The sequence below is a fragment of the Pundamilia nyererei genome, unplaced genomic scaffold (assembly GCF_000239375.1).
Source record: "Pundamilia nyererei isolate P.nyererei 1_Seehausen unplaced genomic scaffold, PunNye1.0 scaffold00022, whole genome shotgun sequence".
Lineage (NCBI taxonomy): Eukaryota > Metazoa > Chordata > Actinopteri > Cichliformes > Cichlidae > Pundamilia > Pundamilia nyererei.
In genome coordinates this window covers 2,295,441-2,321,339 of record NW_005187423.1, presented here as the reverse complement: position 1 = coordinate 2,321,339, position 25,899 = coordinate 2,295,441, and the positions used below count along the sequence as shown (strand labels likewise).

Genomic DNA, 25,899 nt, shown 5'->3' with positions numbered 1-25,899 from the left:
TTTTGATGTCGAGCGCGACTGCAGTTTGTGCCATCTGTCACCTGCCTGAACCAAGGCCAAATATCCTGAGCATGTGCTATTTTTGGCTCAGCACAGTAGCGATACAGACGTGGCACACGTGCAGCACATAATTGTACTAACTATTTTAAATATGTCGTGCCTGTCTAACATAAATCATTGTCACATTTTCAACCTGCAGAAATCAAACACTTCTTCTAATAATAACACAGACAGTGACGGAGAACGAAGAATAAAATATCTGGTCATAACTTGTCATCCAGATGGTATGCATGCATCCAAGTTTTGTTTGGCAAATACTGACTAAATCCTGCACTATTAAGGTGGGAACTTAAACATTTTTATCACCTCTTAATTAATTATTTCAGCTCTTCTTTACACTTCGCATTTTGGTGCTATATCTTATTAACTGTTAAATGTTTCCTCCTCAAGGTCAACACTGTCTTCTTTTTCTTAAAGGTGAAAATAAAATTACAAGTCTGACTTAAGTAAAAGTAGCAAAATCTAATTTATATGAAGTACCTTTTCTAAAGAAAAAATATCTTGTCTATGTAGATTCACTAATACTCTTAGCACTGTAAGCTTTTAGAAAAGCTCTTAGAAAAATGTAAGCTCAGTGGTGTTTTGTCTTCCACTGAAGGTTTTTGCATTAATACATGCAACCGTGCTCCAATATAAAACAAGTCCTGACTGCACTATTTGTGTATTTCTCATATTGATGCAGGTGAGGTCTATGCACCTTTGGTCCAAGAAGCTGGCATTCCAGCACGCCGTCGACGACAGCTGAACTATGACGTCACTGTAAACAAAACACACATTACAATGAAAATGTAACGGGGGAGACTTTCCAGTGATTAAAGTGAATTAAGCTCTGTGTGTATTTGTGTAAACCAATTATATATGAGTCTACATTCTATCTTATAATCTAAAATATCTGACACAATACCCTTTTATCGTTGGCTTACTTTGTGATGCTAGAGTCTGTGTTGTACATCAGTTTCAGCCTCAACGAATTCAAACTTTCATAATTGATTGGTGAGAGACTTTTGCCAATATTAATCACTCTGAAGTCTTCCGAGGGGACAGAGGTCTGTAGAGGGGAAGACAGAGAACACATAACACCACTGTTACAAACACGGAAGACTGTTTGCTTTGGTCCTTTGCAGTCTGTGTGGCAAAGTTTGATCTGGGTTGCGTCGACAAAATAAACAGGCCATGCCTGAGATGGAAATGTTTTGGCTAAGCGCTTTACGTCTTTATCAGCCTACGTTCCTGACAGTTTGCTTGAAAATTACATTTTTTTTACCAGATAAAGGCTCCAAATACAGAGTTCCATCAACTGAACTGGTTAAAGCTGAGACATTAACGCCACCCTGTGGTGAAACACTAAACCTAAGTAACACAGACATGATTGCTTGGAGTTTTTGGATGTGATTGCTTAGAATTATACAGCGTGCTGCAGGAAACTAAGAAGCACGTGTGTGTCACATACGGTTAATCATTTTTTAATTCCTGATGGTTTTTAGAGTACATCTTTGATTTTCAGTTTCACATTTCTCTATATTTTTAACATGAAAATAAATAACAAAGCATTTATTCATTTATTCATTCATGAAAATTCAAACAAACAATAACAATGGTAAAACTGGAAGTAAGTATATATTTTTAATTTAAAAATGTGATATTTTAGTATTAATCTTTATGAAATCACATACCTGCTCATTAGAGTACAATAAGAAACTATGGTCTCCTCCACAGATGATTTTGGTCACGGTATACTGTTTTGATTCTAATTAAGAAACATAAAAAAGAGATAGACACTGAACATAATAACAGGGAATAAAATATATATATTTCACACTGTAAAGCACTTTAAACTGCATGTGTCTGTAAAGATTCCTCACCTTGAGAAAAAAGATGATACACAGTAATGAAGGATAAAGAATAATACACTGTGGAAGCATAAAGCAATCATAAAGCATTTGGCTCAAAAGCTCTTCTTTGTGCTATTTCAATTTGATATACATGGCAGAATAAATTGTGTTCTTGCAGTCTCCTTACAATATTTTTTTTTAAATCTCTGCTGTGACTCACACCCCCTAGCCTACATTACAAGCAGATTGCAGGATGATTTCTGGTAAATCCAACAGAAGACACTGCTGTGCAAATACAAGCTGTTTTGGCTGAATACCAACTATCCTCTTGGTTGTTTTGGCAACAGCAACTGGAGCCAAATCAGAAATACCTCCGCAAGACAGTGAAGCAGCAGAGTCTAGCTGGACACTAACAAAGCCCACTGTATCGTTATCATCTCTCAAAGTCCTCCATTGTCTTCAAGGAAAAAATCGGAAACAAGGTTCCCAGGACCATAATGGTTAGGCCAAATAAAACTGTAACATTCACAGCTGCCTGCCTGGATTTCCACTGCAGTTACCAGTAAAGGCACAAACAGGAAACATGTCTAACAAACGTGAGAAGTGGGAATGAGGCACTTTTAAAAAGGCATTCGGTCACAAGCATATAGGGACTGATCGGCAAGTCCTCTGCTTACCTCTTCTATGGAATTTTCCAGTCAGGAAACTGGCCTTGACAGGAAATGGGCTTCTGGCATCCCCCAGTATTCCTGTTCCCAGCTGGCCATGGCTGTTACAACCAAACGCATATACCACGCCAGAGGAAGGCACGAACGCCAACGTGTGGTGCCTGGCAAAAGGAAAAACCACGAAATGAAGAAACTCAAAAAAGTAAATTTACCACTTTGATAGTTACACATTTACAGCATTAGATATGCAGTTAACATTATCAAAGGTACCTTACAGCTCTCTGATTTAACATGTTCAGTTTAGATCAGTTGTTTTTGCAGCAGATATTTTTTAATTATTACTAATGTTTATATTTTTTTTTAATTTGGATTCTCAAAGAGAAGTTTTGTTCTAACGGTCAAGAGGATAAAAGAAATAACTGAGCAAAAAAAAGATGCAACAAATGTCTGTGGCTGGAAGCAAAACAATCAAAGCTATTAACATTTAAGGGACAAGGTAACTTTCTATAAGTCTTTTCAGTATTCCTTTCCCATCAGGTGTGGAGAAAATACTAAAACAAAATTTTAAAAAAAAAACACACACCGTACAAGAGAGTTAAAACTGCGGCTTTCTGAGAGTCAAAAAAAAGTTTAAGCTTCATAAACATAGACTTTACTCCAGTGTTGTTTTACTTGGTTGCATGAGATCGTATGGGTATAACCAACAAAAGCCCTCTGTAGGTTTATCAGAGACAGTACCTGCCACAGGTGATTTGGGACACCTCGGTGCCCATGAGCTCCAGCACTCGTCTAGGTAAAAGCTCACTATTGGTGGAGCCGTGACCCAGCTGACCCCACGAGCCATCACCAAACGTAAACAAGCCGCCATCCTGCCAGGAAGAGTAAACACACTGACCTTTTCCGTGCTTTTTTCCATTTAAGAGGGAAACTTTATGCATAGTCTTGCACTAAAACACTTATGGCACACGTTAGGTGGTAGATTAAGATAAGATGGGGTTAGACCGTGTGGTTGGAATAAGACTCAGTTTTTAACTCTGTATTAACAAAGTGTAGTGTAAAATAATTTTTATGGCAGCTAAACAAGAACGACCTAACAAAACAAGACTTTATAATATCTGGTTGCATAATATCTGTTACTAGAAATGGCCAAAATTAAACATCCATATGTAAAGCATGTACAACACAGTTAAACATAAATCATACCTTTGTCAAGGCTGCTGTATGTTCATCTCCACAGCTGATGTAAACAACTTTCTGAGATCTCAAAAATTTGATGTGGCATGGGACGGCACGATCTGTGGAAGGCAACAACACACGAGCAAGTCCACACTGTTAAACACTTCAACCAGATGAGTCCACTCAAATTAAGAAGATGCTGGAAAACACTTAAACTTTTGCATTCTGATTTAGCACCATAATGGCAACTAAACTAAGCGTGGATATGCTAATTAATTAAATTATTAAATTATTTAATATTGAGGATCATTTCCATGAAATGCTAATAAATAGATCTCTTCTCCAAAATGGTGACCTCTAACTACTCATAAAACAAAAAATGAGCGTGAGAGCTATCAAGCTCGTTGCCATTGTTCCACAGACAATGGCAACAATACCGTTTTGCGGTAGATTTGCTGCTGTTGTCCTGTGGCCTGACCCAGTATTGGCCAAACTTTAAATGTCAGGTAGACATCTAAAGTTTGACTCTACAACACTTTGGTATCCGGAGGAGTTCATGGTCAACTCCATGACTCCAAGGTGCCCAAATCATCACCCCTCCACCACCGTGCTGACAGATGGTATGAGGTGTTTATGCTGACATGCTGTGTTTAATTTTTCCACATGGTGCTGTGCATTATGGCCAAACATCTGCACGTTGGCATAATGATAAATGGTAAATGAACTAGTTCTTATATAGTGATTTTCTCCTCTAGCTGACCACTAAAGCACTTTATACAACATGCCTCATTCACACATTCACATCCATTCTATGCTTAAGTGCTTTCTATGTGACATTCAGAGACACAATAGAAATAGAAGCTTCCTATTAGTAGATGACCTGCTCTACCTCCTAAACTACAGCCACCCCAACGGTCTCATCTGTCCAAAGGACTTTATTCAAGAAGTCTTGTAATTTTCTCAGATGCAACTTTTCAAACCTAAGCTGTGCTGTCATGTTATTTTTTAGAGAGAACAGGCTTCCTCCTGGTAACCATTCCAAATAAGCCACACTTGTTCAGACCTTTTCTATTTGTACCATCATGAACTTTACAATTACCTGCTAACAGAGGCCTCTAGAGTCTGAGATGTAGCTGCTGGGTTTTTTGCAGTTTCTCTATGTATTGCTCAGTTTGAATTTGCTGAGACGTCCTTTCCAGGGAAGATTGTGGCATTGTGTTAAGACGTGAATGCTTCAGATCAGAAACTGCCAAAACGTCTGCTTTGATAGCAGTACTCACACTTGACAGTCATTATTAATTATTAATAGTACCTAGCTGTTACTTAACCTCTAAAATATTATCAAAAGAGTACAGGTGTGCTTAGTTTTTCACAACACCATGTGGAGTCCTGTGAAAACCTTTTTTTTTTCAAGCACGAATAAATTGATAAAAATGTGAGACACAATATTACGTAAAGATTTATAGAATTTGTATGAAGCTCTACACTCTGCATTATATCATATAATAGTCGCTGTTCTTTCTAACCAGGTGATTATTACCTTGTTTATCATTAAGGCCCAGTTGTCCAGCTCTGTTTTTGCCCCAGCCAAATACAGCTCCAGACAATGAGAGGGCAAAACTGTGGTCTCCTCCTGCCGTTATTTGTGCCAAAGGAATTCCTGCCAGAGACTTTAGAGGATGAGGGAACAGCTTGCTGGGCTCTCCTTTCCCCAACCCGAGCTGCCCGCTGGTGTTCTGGCCCCATGTGAACAGCTGGCCATCTGAGAGGAAAAACGCACATCATGAACTTTACCTCACATCAACACCAATGTGTTGAACACAAAATACAGGGCAGATGTCTGTTTTATAGAGTGGCCATATTTAGAGCTGTTACAGGGTGTGGCTCAGACCTACATATTGCCAAAACATTAACAACACCAAATGTTTTCATTTATAGCCAAACTTAAATCAAGTCAAAGCTTACACCAAACATAAATAAATAAACAACTTTTCAGGCTGACAGATAAATCACAGACCCCATTATCCTGTTAGTATTAATACATGAAGCTATGTGTGTTTAGCCCCAAGAAGCTGTGGTTCAACATCTGATCACATTTCTTTGGACAAAAAACAGTCCATTTAAAATCTCCCATAATGCAAAACCATTGCATTTTCTCAAACTATGCTCTCCTCCCTTTGCAATCACATATTTTAATGAAAATATTATGTCTTGAGTCCTAGTCATGCTAACCTTGATGCTGATGGTTGGCACTTTGTTGTTACATTGATAAACACACACACTTGTTCTCCATCATTACTGCCTGGTGATTGCTCGTAAAACAGCCTTGACCATGTGCAAGTTTCACTCAGATCTGACCAATACTGTTAAAGGCTTAACGCTTCTAGTGAACTGTGGACGAGCGGATAGATGAGCTAAAATTTGCATGAAGTGAATTTAAGAATTTATGAGGGTTTTCTGATGCCATAAATTTCAGCTCCATTGGACACAGTTGGGATCCAACATTCAGATCGTGAACAGTGATGAGGTGTTATAAAGAAATTGTCTTTCACACCTCTAGAAAGTGCGATGCAGTGCTGATTCCCACACATTACTTGAGAGATGCGATGGTCACACAGTCTTTTGACCAACCTAGGATAAATTTAAAAAGAAACAAAAACATTTGTTTATCAAGCCAAAAATACACATTTAAAACATTTCTTGTTTAAGTAGATGATGCATGAAAAGGCTGGGAATTCCAAATAATGTCAAACCTGATGTCTATTGTCTTAGCTGATTATAGGCCAATCACAACCTTGTCAGGTTTTAGAATGCATCAGATTGCAGAGACAGCTTTAGTGTAGGTTACAGATGGTTTTCTTATGGCCACTGATGGTAGATTCCTGTCTGTGCTTCTTCTAAACCTCGGTGCAATGAGGTTCGATGACCATAATTTAATTACAGCGATTAGAGCATGCTGTAGCTATTCAAGGTGGTTCGAATCACATCTATCTAATAGACTTTTTACTTGCTATTTAACTTTTATTTATACAGGTAGCCCCATTGAGACTCAACATCTCATTTACAAGAGAGATCTAATTCAGACAAACTTCGTAAAATTATAACACTTCAATTTGTTCATGTTAATTGGGAGTCCTCTTTACACACAAAGGTGAATTATGGAGTTCTACAGGGTTCCACACTAGAACCAGTTCTGTTTATATTTTACATGCTTCCCTTAGGCCAGGGGTGTTGAAATCCAGTCCTCGAGAGCTACTGTCGCTCTCCTTCTTCCGACACACCTGAACCAAATGAATGACTTGTTACCAGGCCTTTGCCAAACTTGATGGCATGCTGAAGGGGTAATCCAATCATTTGATTCAGCTGTGTTGGAGTAGGGATGGATCTAAAAGCCGCAGCTCTTGAGGACTGGAGTTGGACACCCCTGCCTTAGGCGGTATCATTGGAAGGCAAAACATATATTTTCACTCCTATGCAGATGATGCCCAACTTTATCTATCCATGAAGCCAGAAAACACACACAACTTAGTGAAACTGCAGGAATCTCTGAAAGACAAAGGCCTGGATGACCTATAATTCCTAAATTCCGCTACAAACTGAGGTTAGCATACGTGGCCCTAAAAAAAAAACAACTTAAAAATATGTTACTATATGCTTACTCTAAATGGGATTACCTTGGCCTCCAGTAACACTGTGAGGAACCTTGGAGTCATTTTGACCAGGATGTTTTTCAATGCACACACTAAGCAAATATATAAGAACTGCTTTCTTCCTTTCGTGCAATCTCTTTCTCAGATTGATACTGAAAAACTAGTATTTATTACTTCTACGATGCAGTATGGTAATTATTGATGTCCTAAAAACTCACTGAAAAGCTTCCAGCTTATCCAAAATGCCGCAGCACGAGTACTGACAGGGACTAGAAAGAGCATATTTCACCCATACTGGCTTCTCTTCACTGGCTCCCTTTTAAATCCATAATAATCGGGTCCCATTTTATGTTAAAGACCTCATAGTACCGCATCACCACAATAGAGCACTTTGCTCTCAGACTGCAGGCTTACTTTTAATTCCTAGATTAGTTAAAAGTAGAATGGGAGGAAGAGCCTTCAGCTTTCAGGCCCCTCTTTTGTGGAACCAGCTTCTAGTTTGGATTTTGGAGACAGACACCCACTTTCCTTTTCAGATTAGGCTTAAAACTTTGCTTTTTAATCAAACTTATAGTTAGGGCTTGATCCAGTGATCCTGAATCCTCCCTTAGTCATGCTGCAATAGGCCTAGTCGGCTGGAGGCTTCCGTGATGTACTGAGTGTTTTTTTTCTCTTACCATGTGTTTTTACACTAATCTTCATTAAATCATTAGTTATTAATAATTTCTTGCGCTCTTCCACAATGTGTCTTTCTCATGTCATCCTTCCCTTACCCCCAACTGGTCGAGCCAGATGGCCGCCCCTCCCTGAACCTGCCTCTGCCTGAGGTTTCTTCCTGTTAAAAGGGAGTTTTTCCTTCCCACTGTCACAAAAGCGCTTGCTCATAGGGGGTGATCTGATTATTGGGATTTTCACTGTATTACTGTAGGGTCTTTCTCTTACAATACAAAGTGTCTTGAGGCATCTATTGTTGTGACTGGGTGCTATATAAATAAAACTAAGTTGAACTGAATTATGAAAGGCTGCTGCATACAAAATACTGACTATTAAACTATCTCGCTGAGTATATGTTTACATGGGGCTTCTTCTCCTCCACTATAACACTGAGGTCAGTCTGAGTAACCAATAGATTAACAATGAAGATGTCACTGTAGTTTTTCTTTCTTTTTAATAATGATTTTGTGAGCATATAGATATAAATATATTTCTGATATATCTATTTAGTCTTAGTCTCTTTTGTCTGCTTTCTTCCCCTCATAAACTTTCAGTAAATTGTCTATTAAAAATAAAATTGTTTGTCAGGGCACTAATTGCTTATTCTAGAAAATGTTTTGCAAACCACTTATTACAGTAAAATCCCATTTTCCCAGTATTTGCATGTGAAAGACTTACAGGAAGTCTGTGACTAACAGTTTTCAAATAGGCTCTGATAAACCTGTCTACGTCTGCACGCTCTATGGACACACTTAGCTGTGGCAGTGGCCAGATGTACGCTGTACAAGTAGGTGCTAGGCTGCTGGTAAGTACTGTAAGTTTTCCTACTGGCATGTGTAATTCTGTGTGGCCAGGCTAAACCCTTCTTCCTATAAACTACACAGGCACCTGGGAATTCGAACAGTCGTCTCTGTGGTCCCCAGTCCCAGCTGTCCCCCATCACCAGCTCCCCAGGCAAACAGTTGACCCTGTTCATTCACTGCCATCGAATGCCCCCGACCGCATGACACCATCGCAATCTTTTGGGTATCCAGAGCCCCAACAACCTCTGTGAAGAGATGACAGGTCTACAGTAGAGGTCTTTTCATTACTTTTACTCTTTACCCATTTGTTTTTCAGTTATAAGTCTAAATATTTTAAACTACATGCTATTTATTATACAGGTATTTATTGTACACAATAATACAACAGATCCAAGAAACATAATATACACATTTCTTCTGAAAATAGTATATTATTAACTGCACTGAGAAATGCTGTGTTGAAGCACGTGCAAAAAGGATGTGTGGGTGAGACTTTGCAGTTGGTGTTGGTGGTATTCTGCTAAGGACCAACTAAGGGTTAGCTGCTTTAGACAAATTGAAAACACAAAATAGTTGATAATGTGGTTTTAAGTGAGGTAAGACTATAGCATTTAATCAACAATCAACATTTTTAAGCTTGTTAAAAAGATTCAATAACATAAACATAAAATGATAAAGGCCTTATAACAAAAATATAATTATGCCAAGTTGGCCCAGCATGTTATACAACCTGTGAGATAACATCCCAGAATCTATGCAGTGTATCTAACTAAAGATGTGGATGGACATACTTCTAATAAATCTGTGTATGATTTTTAAGGTCCAGCAATTCTTGTATTTGTTCAGGGCTGTTACAAGTTCACCCACATGCCATAACAAAGAACATGTAGAACACATTTCCACCCACATAATACCAACACAGACCCATCATGTCTGCAGTCACTACCATTTTAGGAAAAATGCCCAAAATGTGGGTACACGAATCCTTTCTGTTTCATGTCAAACTCACCTAATGATGCCCAATTCCAGCATACAGTCATGCTGCTGTTACATGAGTGTCTGTGCTTTTTTTTTAATCCTCAGTCATCCTGCTTCCACATCAGATAAAAACACAACAGCCACTGAACCTGCTAAGACTTGCAAAAGACATTTCACTGCATGCTCAGTCTTTGTAACTAAGCATCAGGGTATTTTTCTTCTCCCATATAAAATATTATTGGTGTCCACTAAAGAGCTTTTGGCTTATACCAAAGGAAAATAACCAGGTCTGTGATTTCTTTAAGTTTTTTGAAAGTGGAGTTTAATTTATTCCAGTTTAAAATTAATTATTATTTATCAAATGGCTGAGGGAAAAAAAACTTTATATAAAACTTTCTATTATTTGAGGCAAAACATAAAACAGACTCTTTAACTCAAACAACTATGTGCAGACCAATCTTGCTCGTGTGCCTAATCACTCATCATAGATAAGTTTTAACCTTGGTTATGTGCAACTAAGTCAGCCAAACATCACTAACGGCCCAGAATTTCACCATCAGCCCATGCCCATTTGTACAACTACTTTAATTGATTAACACTTTTATTTAAACGTAAAAGATGCAAAATAACAAGCTAGGTTTTTAATACATAACTCCACTATAGCTGAAGAACAGAATACAATTTGACTTTTTTATTAGACCATCAATTCACCTCCTGCTTGTGCAGCCAAACACAGACAAAGACAAATCATGCCAAATCAGTCCAAATTCAGGCACATGCTCAAACATACTTGCTATGTTGTTCACCAGGGTGGTCCAATCTGGTGTTTCCAATTTAGAGCTTACCTGGGGAAGTCCCTGCTTTGTCATGACCCAGCTGTCCCCAGCTGTTAGAGCCACATGTGTACACACTGCCATCATACATAAGAAACACAGAGTGTTGGCTTCCACAGGCGACCTCTTTCATTCCCCTGCCACTGAACACATGACAGTTCCTCGGCTCAAACACAGGGTTCTTCTCCACACCAATACCCAACTGCCCATCCTTGGCATTCCCCCAGCACAGCATGTTGGTGAAGGGAGAGGAAATGAGCACCGATGTGAAGAGGCAAAGAGAGTGACAGCCAGATGGAGGAAGACTATAATGATCAAGCTCGAGAGCAGGCCCGCTTTCGCCTCTTCATGTAAATTCCAACCCTAGAAGCAAAAGAAACAGTGTGATTATGCATATTTCTTCATAAGGAGCTGATTACTTTGCTCCATATGTGAACTCTTGACAGTTTTTCAATTAGGGAACAAGGACGGGCTCGGAGGTTGCTGTGGGTGTGTGTGACAGTGATGTAAGCATGATGACAGAGGAACAGGCAGTGTATTTAAATAAACCCTGTCAGTGTAATCCTGGCTTAAGCAGCTCCAAGCAGTCCCGCCTTAATGTCCAGCCTCTTCTAGCACAATAATATTACCAACTGAGTAAGCCAGAAAATACACAAAAGAGAAACGGGCCAATAGAGAGTATGCTTTACCTCACAATGTCCCAAAAACGTGACTTTTAAATATTATACATTTTCACTGTTTAAGGTGTAAATCGTAACTGGGATAAACGCCATATAAATATTTTTTATTAATACTATGAGTTATATCATTACAAGTATAACCTATATTACAACCCTGCAAAAACTAAACTGAATCACCTCTGAAAAAGGTGAAAAAACAGTTGTGATGAGAGGATGCGGGCACATGTATTAGAAAGCACTAATTTACCTGGGAGGGTGGAGGAAAACATAGGGAATGGACCAAAAGCCCAGGGTGACCATCCTTATCGCAGGTTGTAAACATTAAATAAATATTAGCTATACATTATAGCTTTGTTTAGCACACCAGTCTTGGCTGTGAGTTGCTCCCGTGTATTACCAGTGGGCTATCATTATTATTATTATCTAAACACTGGTAGCTCGATGTGAGATACGCTTAGCTGTATATTTAGCTGTATTTTAAGTAACAGCGGCTGCTTTATCGTTTGTGAGGACCAGCATGTTAAGTCAGGTTAGCTTCCTGACCCGTGCTGTGTGTACATTACAAACACATCCTGCAGCAGTGGCTAAATGTCCCCACTGACATTACCTGAGTAAGTTTGTTAGCGAGCCTGACAAACCACACAAGCCGTTATAGTTAATAGCTAACTAACGTTCGCAGGCTAAAACAGCGCTGGCTGTCAGTCTTATAGCTAAAAAACAGAGACCCGCTGGCTAGCCGATGAACACAACCTAAGCACAGCGGCGCTGTTTTACAGCTGGGTGGTGCAAAATTAAAACAGTGTGTTTACCTTGACAGATGCATTCTGAATTTGGGCGACTGGTTTCGGTTCATCAGCCCAGAAAACAAACGAGGAAGTGCCACAGCTGCTTACGTCACTAGACGTTATGGGCAGGAGACAATGTGATTGGTCCGCCGAGCATGGGGCTCTACCAATGGCTGTGTCCGAATTGGTAAATGCCTACTAGCGTAACAACAAAGTCCGTGAACATTAAATCTATTGGTGTGGCTATTTTATTTTCCCAATATTTAATACTTTTTTACAAGCTTTGTTTAAAATGGCGGAGGCTCTTAATTTTAATATCCGAATCATGTCAGCATCCCGTCAAACTAAGTCTTTTAGGTGTTATGTTTCAAGTTTGTGTTAGGTATTGGAAGGTCCTGTGATGTTTTTTATGTGAGTTCTTCAAATCAAACAAAAGTGGTCCACAATATGTACGTCTCCCACAGTGTGTGTCTGACAAGGTAATCAGCAACACAGGGGCACCACAAGGGACTGTCTTTTCTACTGTTTGTTTATAATGGAGCATTGTAACGAAAGATAATTTCCCCTAGGGATCAATAAAGTATTCTTATTCTAATTCTGATGTACTGTCTGAGTACTTGTGTATACATTTTCTGCAGTTTTATGTATTTATTTCTACTTTTTCATTGCAGGAAAACATTTTGTTTATTTCACTAAATGTATCTAATAACAGCGTTATGCACATATCAGAACCTTGACATATGTCAAATTTTGAGGTTTGACATATTTTTTTTATCCAACTCATCCTAGTTAACGACTTATCTTCCACTTTTACCCCCAGGTATGGAAAGAGTTTGACACACTGGCTGTATCCCAATTCAGGGTCTGCAGCCTTAAAGGCCGCATTTTAAGGCCAATTACGTCACAGCGACACGACGAAGGCTGTCCCAATTCAAAGGCTGCTCGAAAATGCGGCCCTCAAATGCGTCCTTCATTTCATTGAATTTTAAGGATGTGGCGGTGTAGACTCCGTGGCCCAACATATCCCAGAATGCATAGCGCGGCAGTGGGTGTGGATAATTTTGCCGGGGGAAAAAACGGAAGAGGGGCGGCCGAAGAGTAAACTTTTAAAAGTACTGAATATTATGTCACTTATTTATGTGCGAATGTTTAATAACGAAGAACATTAAAACATTACTGTTGGCCACATGTCGGCAAAGTTATGTGACATTAGCGATGTTTGTACTAACTTGGTTTTAAAGCCTTTTCTTTAAAATATACGCCGTTCAATTGTTGACGTTAATCTTACAGAGAATGTGATGATTTTATGGATATTTAAATTAAGCACTGAGACAATTTTAGTAATGGCAATATATTAAAAGAACAATATTTGTCTCTCATATATATAACACAGTTATATATACAGTGTCAAAGAAACCTGTCTTTGAGTGAAGATTTAAGGTGACAGGAAATATAAATAATTTAAATAAATGCAGCTTGAATCTTTACTGAAGCTCAGTATTTGAAACAGAGTTCATTCACTGCTGTAATAACTAATAATGATTGAAATTATAACTTTAATATTGGCCATATTATATTTACATTACCAAAGTGAGATGACTTTAGTCTCATGAATAACATTAGCTAATTGTTATTTACTAGCTAATCTTAAATGACTGTTCAGTACAGAAGTGAAGCCCAATAATCATGATTTCACAGTCAGCCTCAGATACTTATCAAATCAAAGCTCGTGTAGAAACAAACAAACAAATGAACAAAAGATTTTCTCCTCCATTTCTGTCAAACAAAGCTGTATGAAACGTTTCCAGCTGTTAGTGTCATGGTAGCGGAGGCTAGACTGTCCCATTTCACAAGCCTCTCACTTCCGGCCTTTGAGTACGCGGCCCTTGTGGGCCATTAAGGCTGCAGACCCTGAATTGGGATACAGCCCCTGTTTCGTTCTCCACCCAGTAACCTAGATTCCAGCAGGCAAAGATTGGACTGACGTAAACACCCAGGCCTAAATTACCTACTGGAGGCTCCGGGTCTAAATTAGTGCCCTGGCCATAAATAAACCAGAAGCTTAGTGAACAAAATCAATGCTTGGATGACGACATTGTGTCACAAATTGTATTTTCTATTCCTACATTGCCCTTTCGGTGTTTGGCGACAGTTGGCGCTTAGAGGTGCAGCTTTATTATTGGTACCCATAGCTGCCATTAAGACTTTTTACGGCTAATTTTATGCGCTGTAGACGGGGCGTCAATGTGGGCGGATACTCTTACAAGATTTTGATTGGTGCGGTCACATCATAGGCCTTGCTGTTTGATAACAAGGCAAGACGAGGGGGCAACCGTTTTCATTCAATTTGTTATCACTCCACAAGAAGCAAGCAAAGGATCTTTAAAGCTGACGAATACATCTGAAACTCTCGAGGTATGGCTTTTAGTCAACATGCAACTGAAATCTCGGTAATGTTAGACGAAATGGTAACTTTTACCTGATGCTATCTACCTTGTTAGCTTGCGTGCTACAGAGCTATCGTTTGCAGCTAGCTAGTTAATGCTAATATGAAAAATGGATGACGTTACCGTTTATATACTGCTTCTTTTCGTAAGTGTATTGAAACTGCATTTTATTAAGGACTGCTTCTTATTCAGATTCTCTTAGGATAACACTTCTAAGTGCCTCACACATTTATGATATTGGGATCGATAGTGGAGCAGTTAGCTTAATGGCTATTGCATCATTCTTTAGCTTTGCCTTTGACGCACATTCTGAGAACCTTCACAGACATGTTGACGCACATGAATACACGGTTTACCCTGAGATGATTTACAACATATGGACGATATAGCACGTCGGAAATTCTCCCTAATCAGTGTTTATTCACTAATTAAACCAAATACAATAAAGGTCATTCATTAATGCTGTCCGAGTAAATGTTGCTTATTAACCCATAAGAAGCCCTGTACACAGTGAGGAAAGTTCCTGTTAAGGCTTTAACACTCTCCTATAGGTTTTACTAACAGTAAAAAGAGTCTGGGCTCATATATGTTAAATTTTAAGTGTACAATAGTGTGAATTGAGGTTGCTATACTAGATGTCCGAAAAAGGCTGTGCGTGTTGTTGTTACTGAAAGGAAGGTTTGTTTGTTTTTTTAAATGCCCTTTCAACTCGACAAACCTTGTTGTTCAATAGCCAGACACGGATTCCGTAAATGCCAAGTAACAGGCAAGACTATGGTTTGTTGGTGGCAAAGAGTAAATTGTAAAGTTTGTTAAATTTTATAATGACCTTTATCTCCGCTAGTGTTGAGCTATAACCTTCAATTATTTTATGCCTCTTCATTCTTTAGTATGCTAGGAATCTGTATAATCTTAATGAACTTCAAAAAAAGTTTGCATATGCTACATTTAGTTGAGATTGTTAAGAATATATGCTTATGTGTTGTTTATGTTTTGAGAGACCTCTCATTTCTTTACGTTTTCCTGGGAAAATAGGAAATAGTTGGAAATCAAGTATTTGGGGTAAATACAGAGTTTTTATAATTCTAACAAGCTTAAAAGTCAATATTTGGAATGACTACCTTTTATTCTTTAAACAGTCTTCAGGACTAGTTCTCCAGACTTTTTGAAGGACGTTCGAAGCTCTTCTTTGGATGCTTGGTGCTCTTTGTTCCATTTTCCTTGACGGTGATCCCACAATGCTTCAATAATGTTAGGGTTCGGGATCCGGAGAGGCAAATCTATGACTAATGACTCTTAAGCTCATTTTTAGGCTACTTATATTTTTTGCTGTGTACTTGTTCAGTTTTCTATTTTAGCACATATTGCAGAGTTTTCAAACAACAGCTTTTTGAAAACTTTGTTGGTGTAAAAATACTTCTGTTCTGTCAAACTTATCTTTGGAGTTTTTTGTGGATTAAACTAAAGAAATGTCTTTATGTGACAGGCCGCTACTAACCAAGTGCCTAAAGATAAAAGGGATAAGATTGGTTATTTCAAGTCAAATCAAGTGGCTTTATTTTCATTTCAACCATGTGCAGTGGTACAGTACACAGTGAAGCAAGACAACGTTCCTCCAAGACTACGGTGCTATTTTTAACAGACAATCAACACAGGACTACATAAGGTGAGCAAGAAAAGTGTGCAAAGATTGCACACACAAAAAGACAATCAGTTGGCAAGTTGTCTGTTGTGTGTAGACACAACACTGGCTCATCTCTTGAATCGCATTGTGTAAATACTTAAATGATTCATGGGTCGATGTTGAGTAACTTAAAAAACAACAACAAAAATGGTCAAGTATAAGGGCTGAACTGAAAATGAACGAAAAAGCAGCCAGTGTCCAAAAGAAACTTTGAAAGACCTTCAATCAAAATGTAAAGAAAAGTGGAATGATTCAAGGCTTTTGCACAGTATTAGACATAATTTTATGTCATTTTATGTTACGTTCTATTTGTTTAGCAGCTCTTGGAAGATCAGCAATAAAATTAAATAAAACTGGGTAAAGCTTTTAGTAGTTAGTCGGCAAACACAGAATCCCTGTGGTATCCTTAAATGGAACTTCACAGTAGTAAATGCGCAACACTTTGAATTTAGAATTGATGATGATTCTTATTGTTAGTTGACTAAATTTTTATTTGAACGTGGTGAATGTGTGAACATGGGGTCTTGAACACAAGACCTGTTGGGCTCCAGTTACTGCCTGTCATTATTTTCTGTCAAATAATAAAAGACCAGTGAGAAGTTCAGGAAGTTCACAAGGGGTTCAAGGAGATGACTTCATCTAATAGTCTTAATGCAACATCCATTAAGTATATTTAAAAGTAACCACTTGATTATTTTTAAGCAAATGATCAAGATTAGTATCAGATGCTAGTAATAGGAGGTATTTGTCACTTATTACTAGATGGATTAAATTTCAAATGTTTCAAAAATATGAAGGAATTTGTGTCATCTCAGTTTCTTTCTATCTGATTTGTGTTTGTGTAATGATTTCTAGTTTGAAGAGACCTTTAGTCCTCATAATGGAGCCTCCTCCTAAACAAATAAAAGATTTTTGTCGTGCTGTGTTCCCAGTCTAAATGATGGATTTTCATTTTTTTTTCCTTTTCTCTTATTTTCCTGCTTTGTCCAGACAGTACACTGTTCTGCCTCTCCATCCAGTGGCTTCCGAGGTGTTCGTGCTGTCAGGGTGATGTCAACAGCCTGTCTCGCACGCTTGGCAAGATGCAGTGGTCTTCACGTGGGTCGAGCCGGTCTTGTACAGATGAGCGTAGTCCCCCTTCCGGTCCAGCATGACTGCCACTTCCAGTTCATTTTCCGCAAACCATTCCACACCCCGTCAGAAACTCGGCACAGTAATACACGCTTTGATCCAGACAGCAGCGGCCGCCCCACTACCTGGGATTCATTTGGAATCTGGGACAATCGTATCGATGAGCCCATCCTGCTGCCCCCCAGCATTCGTTACGGCAAGCCCATTCCCAAAGTTAGCCTATCCAAGGTAGGCTGCGCCTCGCTCATTGGTCAACGCAAGGACAATGAAGACCGCTACCGGGTCTCCGAGCTGACCGACAGGGTGCTCTACTTTGCTGTCTTTGATGGGCACGGTGGATCGGAGGCAGCTGACTTCTGTGAAAAATACATGGAAAAATATATCACGTATGAGTCGCTGTCACAAGTAGCTTATTCATTTCTGAATAATGTGAATTTCAGATGTCACAGCTCTGTAAGTGATTTTTCTTTCTGATTTCCTCAAGGAACCTTCTTGCAGACGAGGAAAATCTGGAATTAGTTTTAACAAAAGCCTTCCTTGAAGTAGACAAAGCTCTAGCAAGGCATTTGCACTTCTCTCCAAATGGTAGGTGCTTTCACGTTATATGTTCTTGGATATGCTGTGTACTCTGTTTTTATGTGATGACACTTGTTTCTTCTCTCTTCAAACATAATTTACTTATTCTACTTAGGCGTTGAAGCTTTGGATTTCCCCACTGAGCACTTTTGGTTAGAGGTCTGTCATTTTCCCCCCAAGTTCCTTAAATAATTCATGAATAAATTAGCTACGCGTAGAAGATATGTTAGTGTTTTTCTTTCTTCCAGCACGACATTGCCAGAAACAGAAAGGTAACAAATTAAAGGAAAAATTAGCGTACACATTTGGATAAACGGAACAGCTTTACCTTACATGCGTGACGCCACACAGGGTTTACCCAGTGGGTCGATTAATGAGAAAATTGTAGGAATTCTTGACTGCTGTTATCAGATCTCGACCATTTAAGAACGTCACTACCCCGAGGTACCTCCTAGTGAGAGAATATCATTTGGACAGAATCAAATCTGTCAGTAGAGGTTTAAAGACTTTGCATAATTAGTTAATAGTGAGTTTTCCTTTAATTTGTCACCAATCTGTTTACTTTTCTTTGTCTGCAAAGTGTTATGTTTAAAGCAGGCATTTTTATTAAGGAATGTTTGAGTATAACTCAAAAAAATTAATGCAAAACATTTCCCTCAATAAATCTAATTTACATGTTTGCCCTATTTCTGTAAAATTCATCAGCTTAGCTTGAAATTTCTCAACCACCTTTTATGTCTTAAGTTTAATGATATATGAACGCTAGTGTACTTGTTACATGGCCTCACTTTGGCCTCGCTCTGTGAAATGTCCCAATATGCCTGTATGTGTGTGTGCATGTTATCTACGGCAGCTGCGGAGCCAGCTAAGAGCTGGAAGCCCTTGGCACCAGTGTGGATGACGAGAGGCTAGATATTGAAGGAGAGTCCAGCGGGTCCTAAATCCTGGACTACTGGAAGGTTCCCTATCTTTCTCTCACTTCTCTCTCTCTCTCTCTCTCTCTCTGCCTCTACCTATCTCTATCTCTCTTTTTGATTTTTCTCTTCTCACCAAGTGTATGCAACGCTTCTTGTGAGACAGTGCTTCAGTTTGAAAGTTGTGTGAGATTTATGTTGTCAGCGACAGATCCAGTCCATGTTTAATATTCAGATTAAGCTTTAAAGAACATTAAGTCTCTATCAGCTCATTTAATTCTGAGGAGAGGAAAGGATGAACTTTTTAATTGCATAAAATTTTACCGTTATTTATCTACCACCAGAACATTGTTTGCCAATGTCAAATATTTGACAGTAAAACTTGTTAATCTTCTTTGTTCCAGTAATTTCTCAACATTTGGCATAAATAAAACATTTTTTTCTTATTTATTTAAAACGCAAGTCGTTTACTTTACTGAGTCAGTTGAACATAATATTTCTTGTGACTGACTTATTATATTTTCTCAACCCTAGAGGCATCCATGGTGAACATAAGAGGAAAGATAAAATGCTGAACTCACTATTATGACATTCTCTGATGTTTCTGTGTTGCTTTACGAGTATCAGGCCCAGTATCGGGCACTGATAAATGTTGTTGTTATTTATTATCTTTTTGGATTCAGCTTTAGACTTACCTGCTGTAACATTTGCTCTGGACCTCAGCTCTATTCTGCAACAGTTCAACCTGCATGTGTGACTGCCTCCTCTGTTGTTTACTGTGTGAATATCTGTAGTAATATCTGTAGAATATCTGTAGTCTACTACATGGCTTCCCACCCATGTGTTCATGTTGTAGCGTGTGACTGCGAGTGCATGAGATACACCATGTTGTTGTTAACACTATGGACAGTGGCTTTGTGGAGCTTGAGATTTTCTCGTATGTCTCTGTAGCACCCGGGATGAACGCAGGAACCACCGCCAGCGTGGCCCTGCTGAGGGACGGCATCGAGCTGGTGGTCGGCAGCGTGGGTGACAGTCGTGTCATGTTGTGCCGCAAGGGCAAGGCCCTTAAACTCACTGTTGACCACACCCCTGAGAGAAAGGATGAAAAAGACAGGTACATGATGCTTTTAAAAGCAGGTTTTAAACTTTTTTTATTTATTTATTTATTTATTTATTAAATTGTAAGTGCCCTGAAAAGAATCCTGCCTTCATAGCATACATCTACTAATATACCGATCTGCACCTGTTTAAAGGATAAAGAAGAGTGGGGGGTTTATCACCTGGAATAGCCTGGGGCAGCCAAATGTCAATGGCAGGTTGGCAATGACGCGTAGCATTGGAGACTTTGACCTGAAGAAGACGGGAGTCATTGCTGAACCTGAGACCAAAAGAGTAACGGTAGGTTTGTAAATTTAGTTTGTCACTGAAATATATATTTTTTTGATGTTCTCTTCAGAAGATGCAGTTTTTGTCATTTTTCCTCTGTGCACCACCACAGTGGGTCTTAAATCAGACAATAAAGATGCAACTGACTTTCAAACTTTTGAGGGTTTTTACAAAAATGTTAGTGTATAGGCACATATGGCTGCCAATGGAAGCAAGGCACTGGGGTTATTGGTAATGTGACTGCTGACAGAAGTAGCAGGATGAATTCTGAAGTGTGCATGTCATGCTGCAAAAATAATCTGACAGTGCAAATGATAATGACCTAAAGCAAACTGGAAAAACAACCCAAGAGCTTCTTGAGGGAAAGAAATTTGATATTATTCAATGGCCAAGTCAGTCACATGGTCGTAACCAAACAAAGCATGTCTTCAGTTACTAAAAACCAAACTGAAGTCACAGAGAGACACAAACAAGCAACAACTGAAGGTGGCTGCAGGAAAGCCCTAACCGAGCAGCTCGAGGGAGGAAAGCATTAGGTGAGACCTTAGCCACTGACTGCAAAGTTCACCCAGGTGTTTAAAAACAATCCTTATATTTAAAATGTTTGTCCGATTATTTCTGAGGCACTGAAAATGGGGACTGTTTTATAAAAATGACTGCAAAATATTTTGTTTGTATTTTGTACGTCACGATTGTTTGATTTAAAATCCACATTGCTGGTGTATTGGGGCAGCACCATGGACTGTTTTAATGCAGATCTCTGCAACAGCACATTTTCACATCTGTTGTTCGCTGAAGAAGTCAGTAAAGCCAGTCTTACCATCTTCTTGTAATAGTTCAGTAGATTTGTCTTTTTAATGTCTGTTATAAAGTATTATGTATTTATTCCCTTTCAGTTGCACAATGTCCATGACTCATTCCTGGCGCTGACCACAGATGGCATTAACTTTATTATGAACAGCCAGGAGATCTGCAATGTCATCAACCAGTGTCACGAACCCAAAGAGGCAGCACAGAGGATATCTGAGCAGGTAAAACATTTGCTTTTGTTGAATATTAGCCCATGGGTCAATGTGTTACCTGTTCTCCTACAAGGTTGTTTGTTGCTGGGTTTCATTAAGTTTTGGTTGACTCATGTACTGAAATGATCTGTTAGACACAAAAAAGCTTCCCAAAACCGTGTCCATGTTTCCTCAAGTCTGGAATTTCCTACAGAAGATTAATTTTTGGTTGAATTGATCATTCATCCGATGACTTTCTCTAACCTTGTTGTGCTTCACATTGCGGTGCTCTGTTTTGTTTTGTTTTTTAAGGCTATTCAGTATGGTTCAGAGGACAACAGCACAATCATCGTGGTGCCGTTTGGTGCCTGGGGAAAGCACAAGAGTTCAGACACGAGTTTCTCTTTCAGCAGAAGCTTCGTGTCCAGTGGTCGCTGGGCATAGGCTGCAGGACATAGGATGAAAGGACGAGGTCTGTTTAAGACTTTGTTAACATGTGCAATACATTTGGCTTCCTGTAAAGAAACATTGTAAAAAGTGTGGTTTGCCGAAATAATGACACCTAATGGCTACAACATTAATTACAGTTGCATGATGTTTATTGCCTCTGAACAAAGAGGCAGTGAATTCATGGGGCTAAATCTCCCTTTATACAAGGTTGTATCTACTAGCAAGCCAATGACCTCATAGGTGCTAAAAGTGTGTGAGCAGCAGACGGGAATGTGTGTTGGCTAAATCTGTAGCCTGCTCTACAGATTTAATTCCTCACCTTCTTCTGCCATTCACACATTGTTTTATCAGTTTAGATTCATCACACCACAATCTCACTCACAATTTCATTTTTATTGTTAACCTACATTTTTAAAGAAAATGTATCCCACCAGTTTTAAGAGCACAGGTTTTAAGTTTGGACCATTTCTCCATTTTAATTTTGGGAGCAAGTGCAACAAAAGGAGTCGGGGTTGGACAATTGAACTACAGTGATTGGTCATCAGCTGCTGTGAAACCCACACCTTGGTTGAAGAACTGGTGTCACTGATAAAGTCACTGACTGGGCCTTAAAAACTTTATGGCAAATTTAAAATATCTAAATTATATAGCTTTCCTATAAGAATTGTTCTTGTACATTTAGTTGCAAACCAACACTTTAAAATTTCCTTTATATTTAAAGAAAAACAAAATTTCTTAAAGAGCCGCAGAAATTATTGGAAGACTTGGACAATCTTAAAAGATGTGAAGGTTTTGAACAGAGCTGCCTGGACAGCATTTTGGTGACTGAACTTGGTATTTATATAGGAATAAAAATGAAATTTTATGTTTCTTTGCCAGGCTTGCTTGATTTGCAACAGGTCCTTTAAAGGGGACTTAAGTGTTTGAGGTACTGAATCATACTGTTTCTGTTCTGTAAATAATCATCTGTGTGATATGTACACCTGGAAAACTGGTCTCACCTATATTTTCTTCATATCTCAGCTACGTTTGGCACATCAGAATATTCTACACATGCAGGTCTTTAGACACGGACCTGTGGTGTGAGTAACCTGGCGTTATTTTTGGTTTTCCACCGTTGTGTGTCAGTCAGACACAACAAAGCACACCTAATGCAACACTAGAGAATTGTTTAGCTAAGAGCCATGTATGACAATGTGAATGTTTGCTTAAACTGAAACAATGTAACCAGTCTCTGTAGGCTATAGGTGTGACTAAGCTGCTCAAGTCGTGTTGGCTGACCTTATGTGAGTGGATGTGTTTTCAGACTTAATCCGTTGAGCTGGTGGTGTGATCTTTTATTTTGTCCTTGTTAAGGCTAAAGAAATACAGCACGTCATATTTATCAGCATTATTTTGTCTGTGAGTTCCTAATGTTGTATAAACTGTCATCTTGTAAATGTTCATGTAAATATATTTTCTCTCCCTTATTCTTGTATCTAACGGGACTTTGGATATTATAAAGGCGCTTGTGTGTATGATTTTCAAAATAGTTAACAAGCCTTCTGTCAGAGTTACTCTCTAACCTTGTGTTCAGTATTTTACTGTACTTTGTTGCACTGCCTCTGAAATATAATCATTGTGGTGTTGGATCTGCACCTGGGACCCAAATGTGACCGTTTGAACGACGCTGTTAGTACTGTACTCTTGGTCTAAACGGCTTGTGACACTTTCAATAAAAAAACGATACGTTTAGAAACCGTTTTCTTTGTAACATGGACGTGTTGTTATCCTCGTGTAGGTGATCCAATGCTTTTGTCCATACAGTGAAAGATTTACATCAACAGAGCAGTTTACATGCCACTTCAAACAGATAAGAAAACATTGATATTTTTTAAAATATTTCTTTTTGCATTATGTCTACATATATTCCAGATTTTTCTTTACTTTTTTTTAAATTTATTTACTTATTTTAACATTGCCAACGAGCTCAAACTTGGTCATCTTTATTTAGAAAATTACAAATTGTATGGAATAATTTGATAAATTAAAGAAGGCAGGTGTCTGAAAAATAAATCTTGGACACCTTAATTGAGTCCAGAGTTAGGAAGCTCTGCTCCACCTGGAATAATTAAATAACAGGTATATGTAATAAATAATGAAATCTTAATTGTTGTCAGTTAGACAAGAACACAAATTTTTTTTGTTTTTTTGTTCAGTTAACATAAAAAAAATCTCATTTTTTATCTGGATTGATTGTGTAGATTCAAACTGCTTTAAGTTGTTGGGGAAACAACCTGACAAACGAATAATAAAAAAACTTCCTGTTTATCCTCAGAACAAATTCAAGAAATTTCCAAATGTAAATGGAGAACTAGACAAAACTAGACATTCACTCAGTTGTGGTCAATGTCAGTTTGATTTCTACAGCACTTTGGTCAGCCTTGTTGCTTTTTAAAGTACTTTACGGGTTGGTTTAAAACCACATGAAACTACACATTAATAAAACAAAATCAAACGAACATATTTGAATAAAACAAGATAATAATAATAATAATAAAGGGGAACACAACATAAAAAGCCTGATGGGACTTGAATTTGACTTTGAACTTCAATTAAAAGGCTGGATTTAAAAGACTGCATAAACTACAGTACAAATATCAAGTGGCAGGTTATTGCATTAGTCTAGGGTCTGCAGCTGAGACTGAATCGAGACTTCGGTTGCACTGAGAGCATCTGGCTACATGTTTTGGAGTTATATAGGTTGATCGGCTTGACTAAATAGATGAATGACATATTGTTTAAGACTTTAAAAGTAAGTCAGAAAGCAGTCATCTCAGATCTATGTGAAAAGTGCCATGTGCCACAAGGATACATGACCACAGCATGGAGATACTCTGAGAGAATATTCTGAGCCACTGTGAGATTTCTCCCAAGGCCACCAAGGGGAGACAGAACTCAAAGTTAATGTTTGTTCTGACACTGATCCAATGGATCCACCACAGAATCCACGGCAAGAAGCACTGAGTGGGATTGCAGGTGTCAGCCATTGCTTCACATCTTTCCTTGTCGTGGGTTCCAGAGTCGTTTTCCATCCCTGCCTTCTGTACATAAATGCAGTAGACGTCTTTAGGTGGAAGCTTCCACAGAGTAGAGTTACTCCGTGACACCAAAGAAGTTACATAAGACCGCTTTCCTAACGCACTTATGTTGAAAATTGATAGGCACACTAATGCACACATGCAGACTCTTTCAAACTCTGGACGCAGCATCACACCGTTGCAATCTAATGCTGCTAAAATTAGGATCATAGTTCTCTACAGTCTTCACAGGATTGTTGGCAACCTAACAGAGACTATATCTTGTGCAATAAATCCATTAGGCTCTCCTGTGAAACCTGATCCTGTTTAGCCAAGAGTTGCATGAAGACACAGATCTAAATTTTCTTTTACACGCAGGCATTGAAATCCAGCATTCACATCACACTCTGGGCTTTAGTATCACAAACACAAAGTTACTGCAGTACATCTACTTTACCAGGATGCCACAGGTAGATATTCTCTCTTGTGACAAACTAAAGTTAGCCACACATATTTAATTAATTTGACTGACGATAAAAGTTTGTGTAAGATGAGCCAGGTATGCAAACTTCAATGCAATGATACATTAACATTTAAATTCCCACCCCCTAAAAATCTGTAAGCTGTGTATCTGTCAGTCACCCCTTGAATTAAGTGTCCAGAACTATTAAACTGCATTTCTAGACATTTTAAAAGGGGATAGATGCTCTACTAACTAATTCAGTTACTATTAAGTTCTGACCCTCAGCACTCATGTGTAACCCCATACAGTAGTGGGTAGCTAAACAACAGATTGCCAGATGCAGATTTCATTATATTCCAACTCCTGGAAGAAACCAGTAACTCTGGTGGAAAAGGGGGATAAGCTGATGTATTATAAGTGGCATAACTATAAAAAATGCTTTGATTTATAATGAAGTTATCTGGCTAACTTTTGTATGAATAAAACGGAAAAAAAGAAAAATGAGCAGCTGTGAAAAATGTGATGGGCCTCACCTCCCTCCCCCAGCCTGAGTGGGTTGACCCTTGTGGGTGAGCTGCCGCTGGCCATCAGTCTGCAGCAGCAGCC

General features: G+C 38.7%; 2 protein-coding genes across 3 annotated transcripts in view; one reads left to right on the top strand and one right to left on the bottom strand.

Moving 5' to 3' along the window:
• Positions 1-12,292, bottom strand: part of herc3 (HECT and RLD domain containing E3 ubiquitin protein ligase 3) — a 36,652-nt gene extending 24,360 nt beyond the window's left edge. The window contains exons 1-11 of the mRNA XM_013909252.1: positions 12,204-12,292; positions 10,727-11,077; positions 8,989-9,148; positions 6,291-6,367; positions 5,277-5,498; positions 3,764-3,855; positions 3,299-3,429; positions 2,570-2,721; positions 1,734-1,807; positions 984-1,108; positions 758-817 (exon numbers count right to left, since the gene is read on the bottom strand). Of these exons, the coding sequence (XP_013764706.1) occupies positions 758-817; positions 984-1,108; positions 1,734-1,807; positions 2,570-2,721; positions 3,299-3,429; positions 3,764-3,855; positions 5,277-5,498; positions 6,291-6,367; positions 8,989-9,148; positions 10,727-10,949 (1,316 nt within the window). The 5' untranslated portion in view covers positions 10,950-11,077; positions 12,204-12,292. The remainder of the gene's footprint in view (positions 1-757; positions 818-983; positions 1,109-1,733; positions 1,808-2,569; positions 2,722-3,298; positions 3,430-3,763; positions 3,856-5,276; positions 5,499-6,290; positions 6,368-8,988; positions 9,149-10,726; positions 11,078-12,203) is intronic.
• Positions 12,293-14,323: 2,031 nt separating this feature from the next.
• Positions 14,324-23,513, top strand: ppm1kb (protein phosphatase, Mg2+/Mn2+ dependent 1Kb). Of its 2 annotated transcripts, XM_005726913.1 has the most exons (8): positions 14,324-14,594; positions 16,207-16,292; positions 17,301-17,827; positions 17,926-18,026; positions 19,883-20,048; positions 20,188-20,332; positions 21,217-21,351; positions 21,634-23,513. In XM_005726913.1, the coding sequence occupies exons 3-8, from the start codon at positions 17,361-17,363 to the stop codon at positions 21,763-21,765; spliced, it is 1,146 nt and encodes a 381-aa protein (XP_005726970.1). In that variant the 5' UTR covers positions 14,324-14,594; positions 16,207-16,292; positions 17,301-17,360; the 3' UTR covers positions 21,766-23,513. The 2 variants fall into 2 exon arrangements, with proteins under 2 accessions (XP_005726970.1, XP_005726969.1); XM_005726912.1 differs by lacking the exon at positions 16,207-16,292.
• The last annotated feature ends 2,386 nt before the right edge of the window (positions 23,514-25,899 follow it).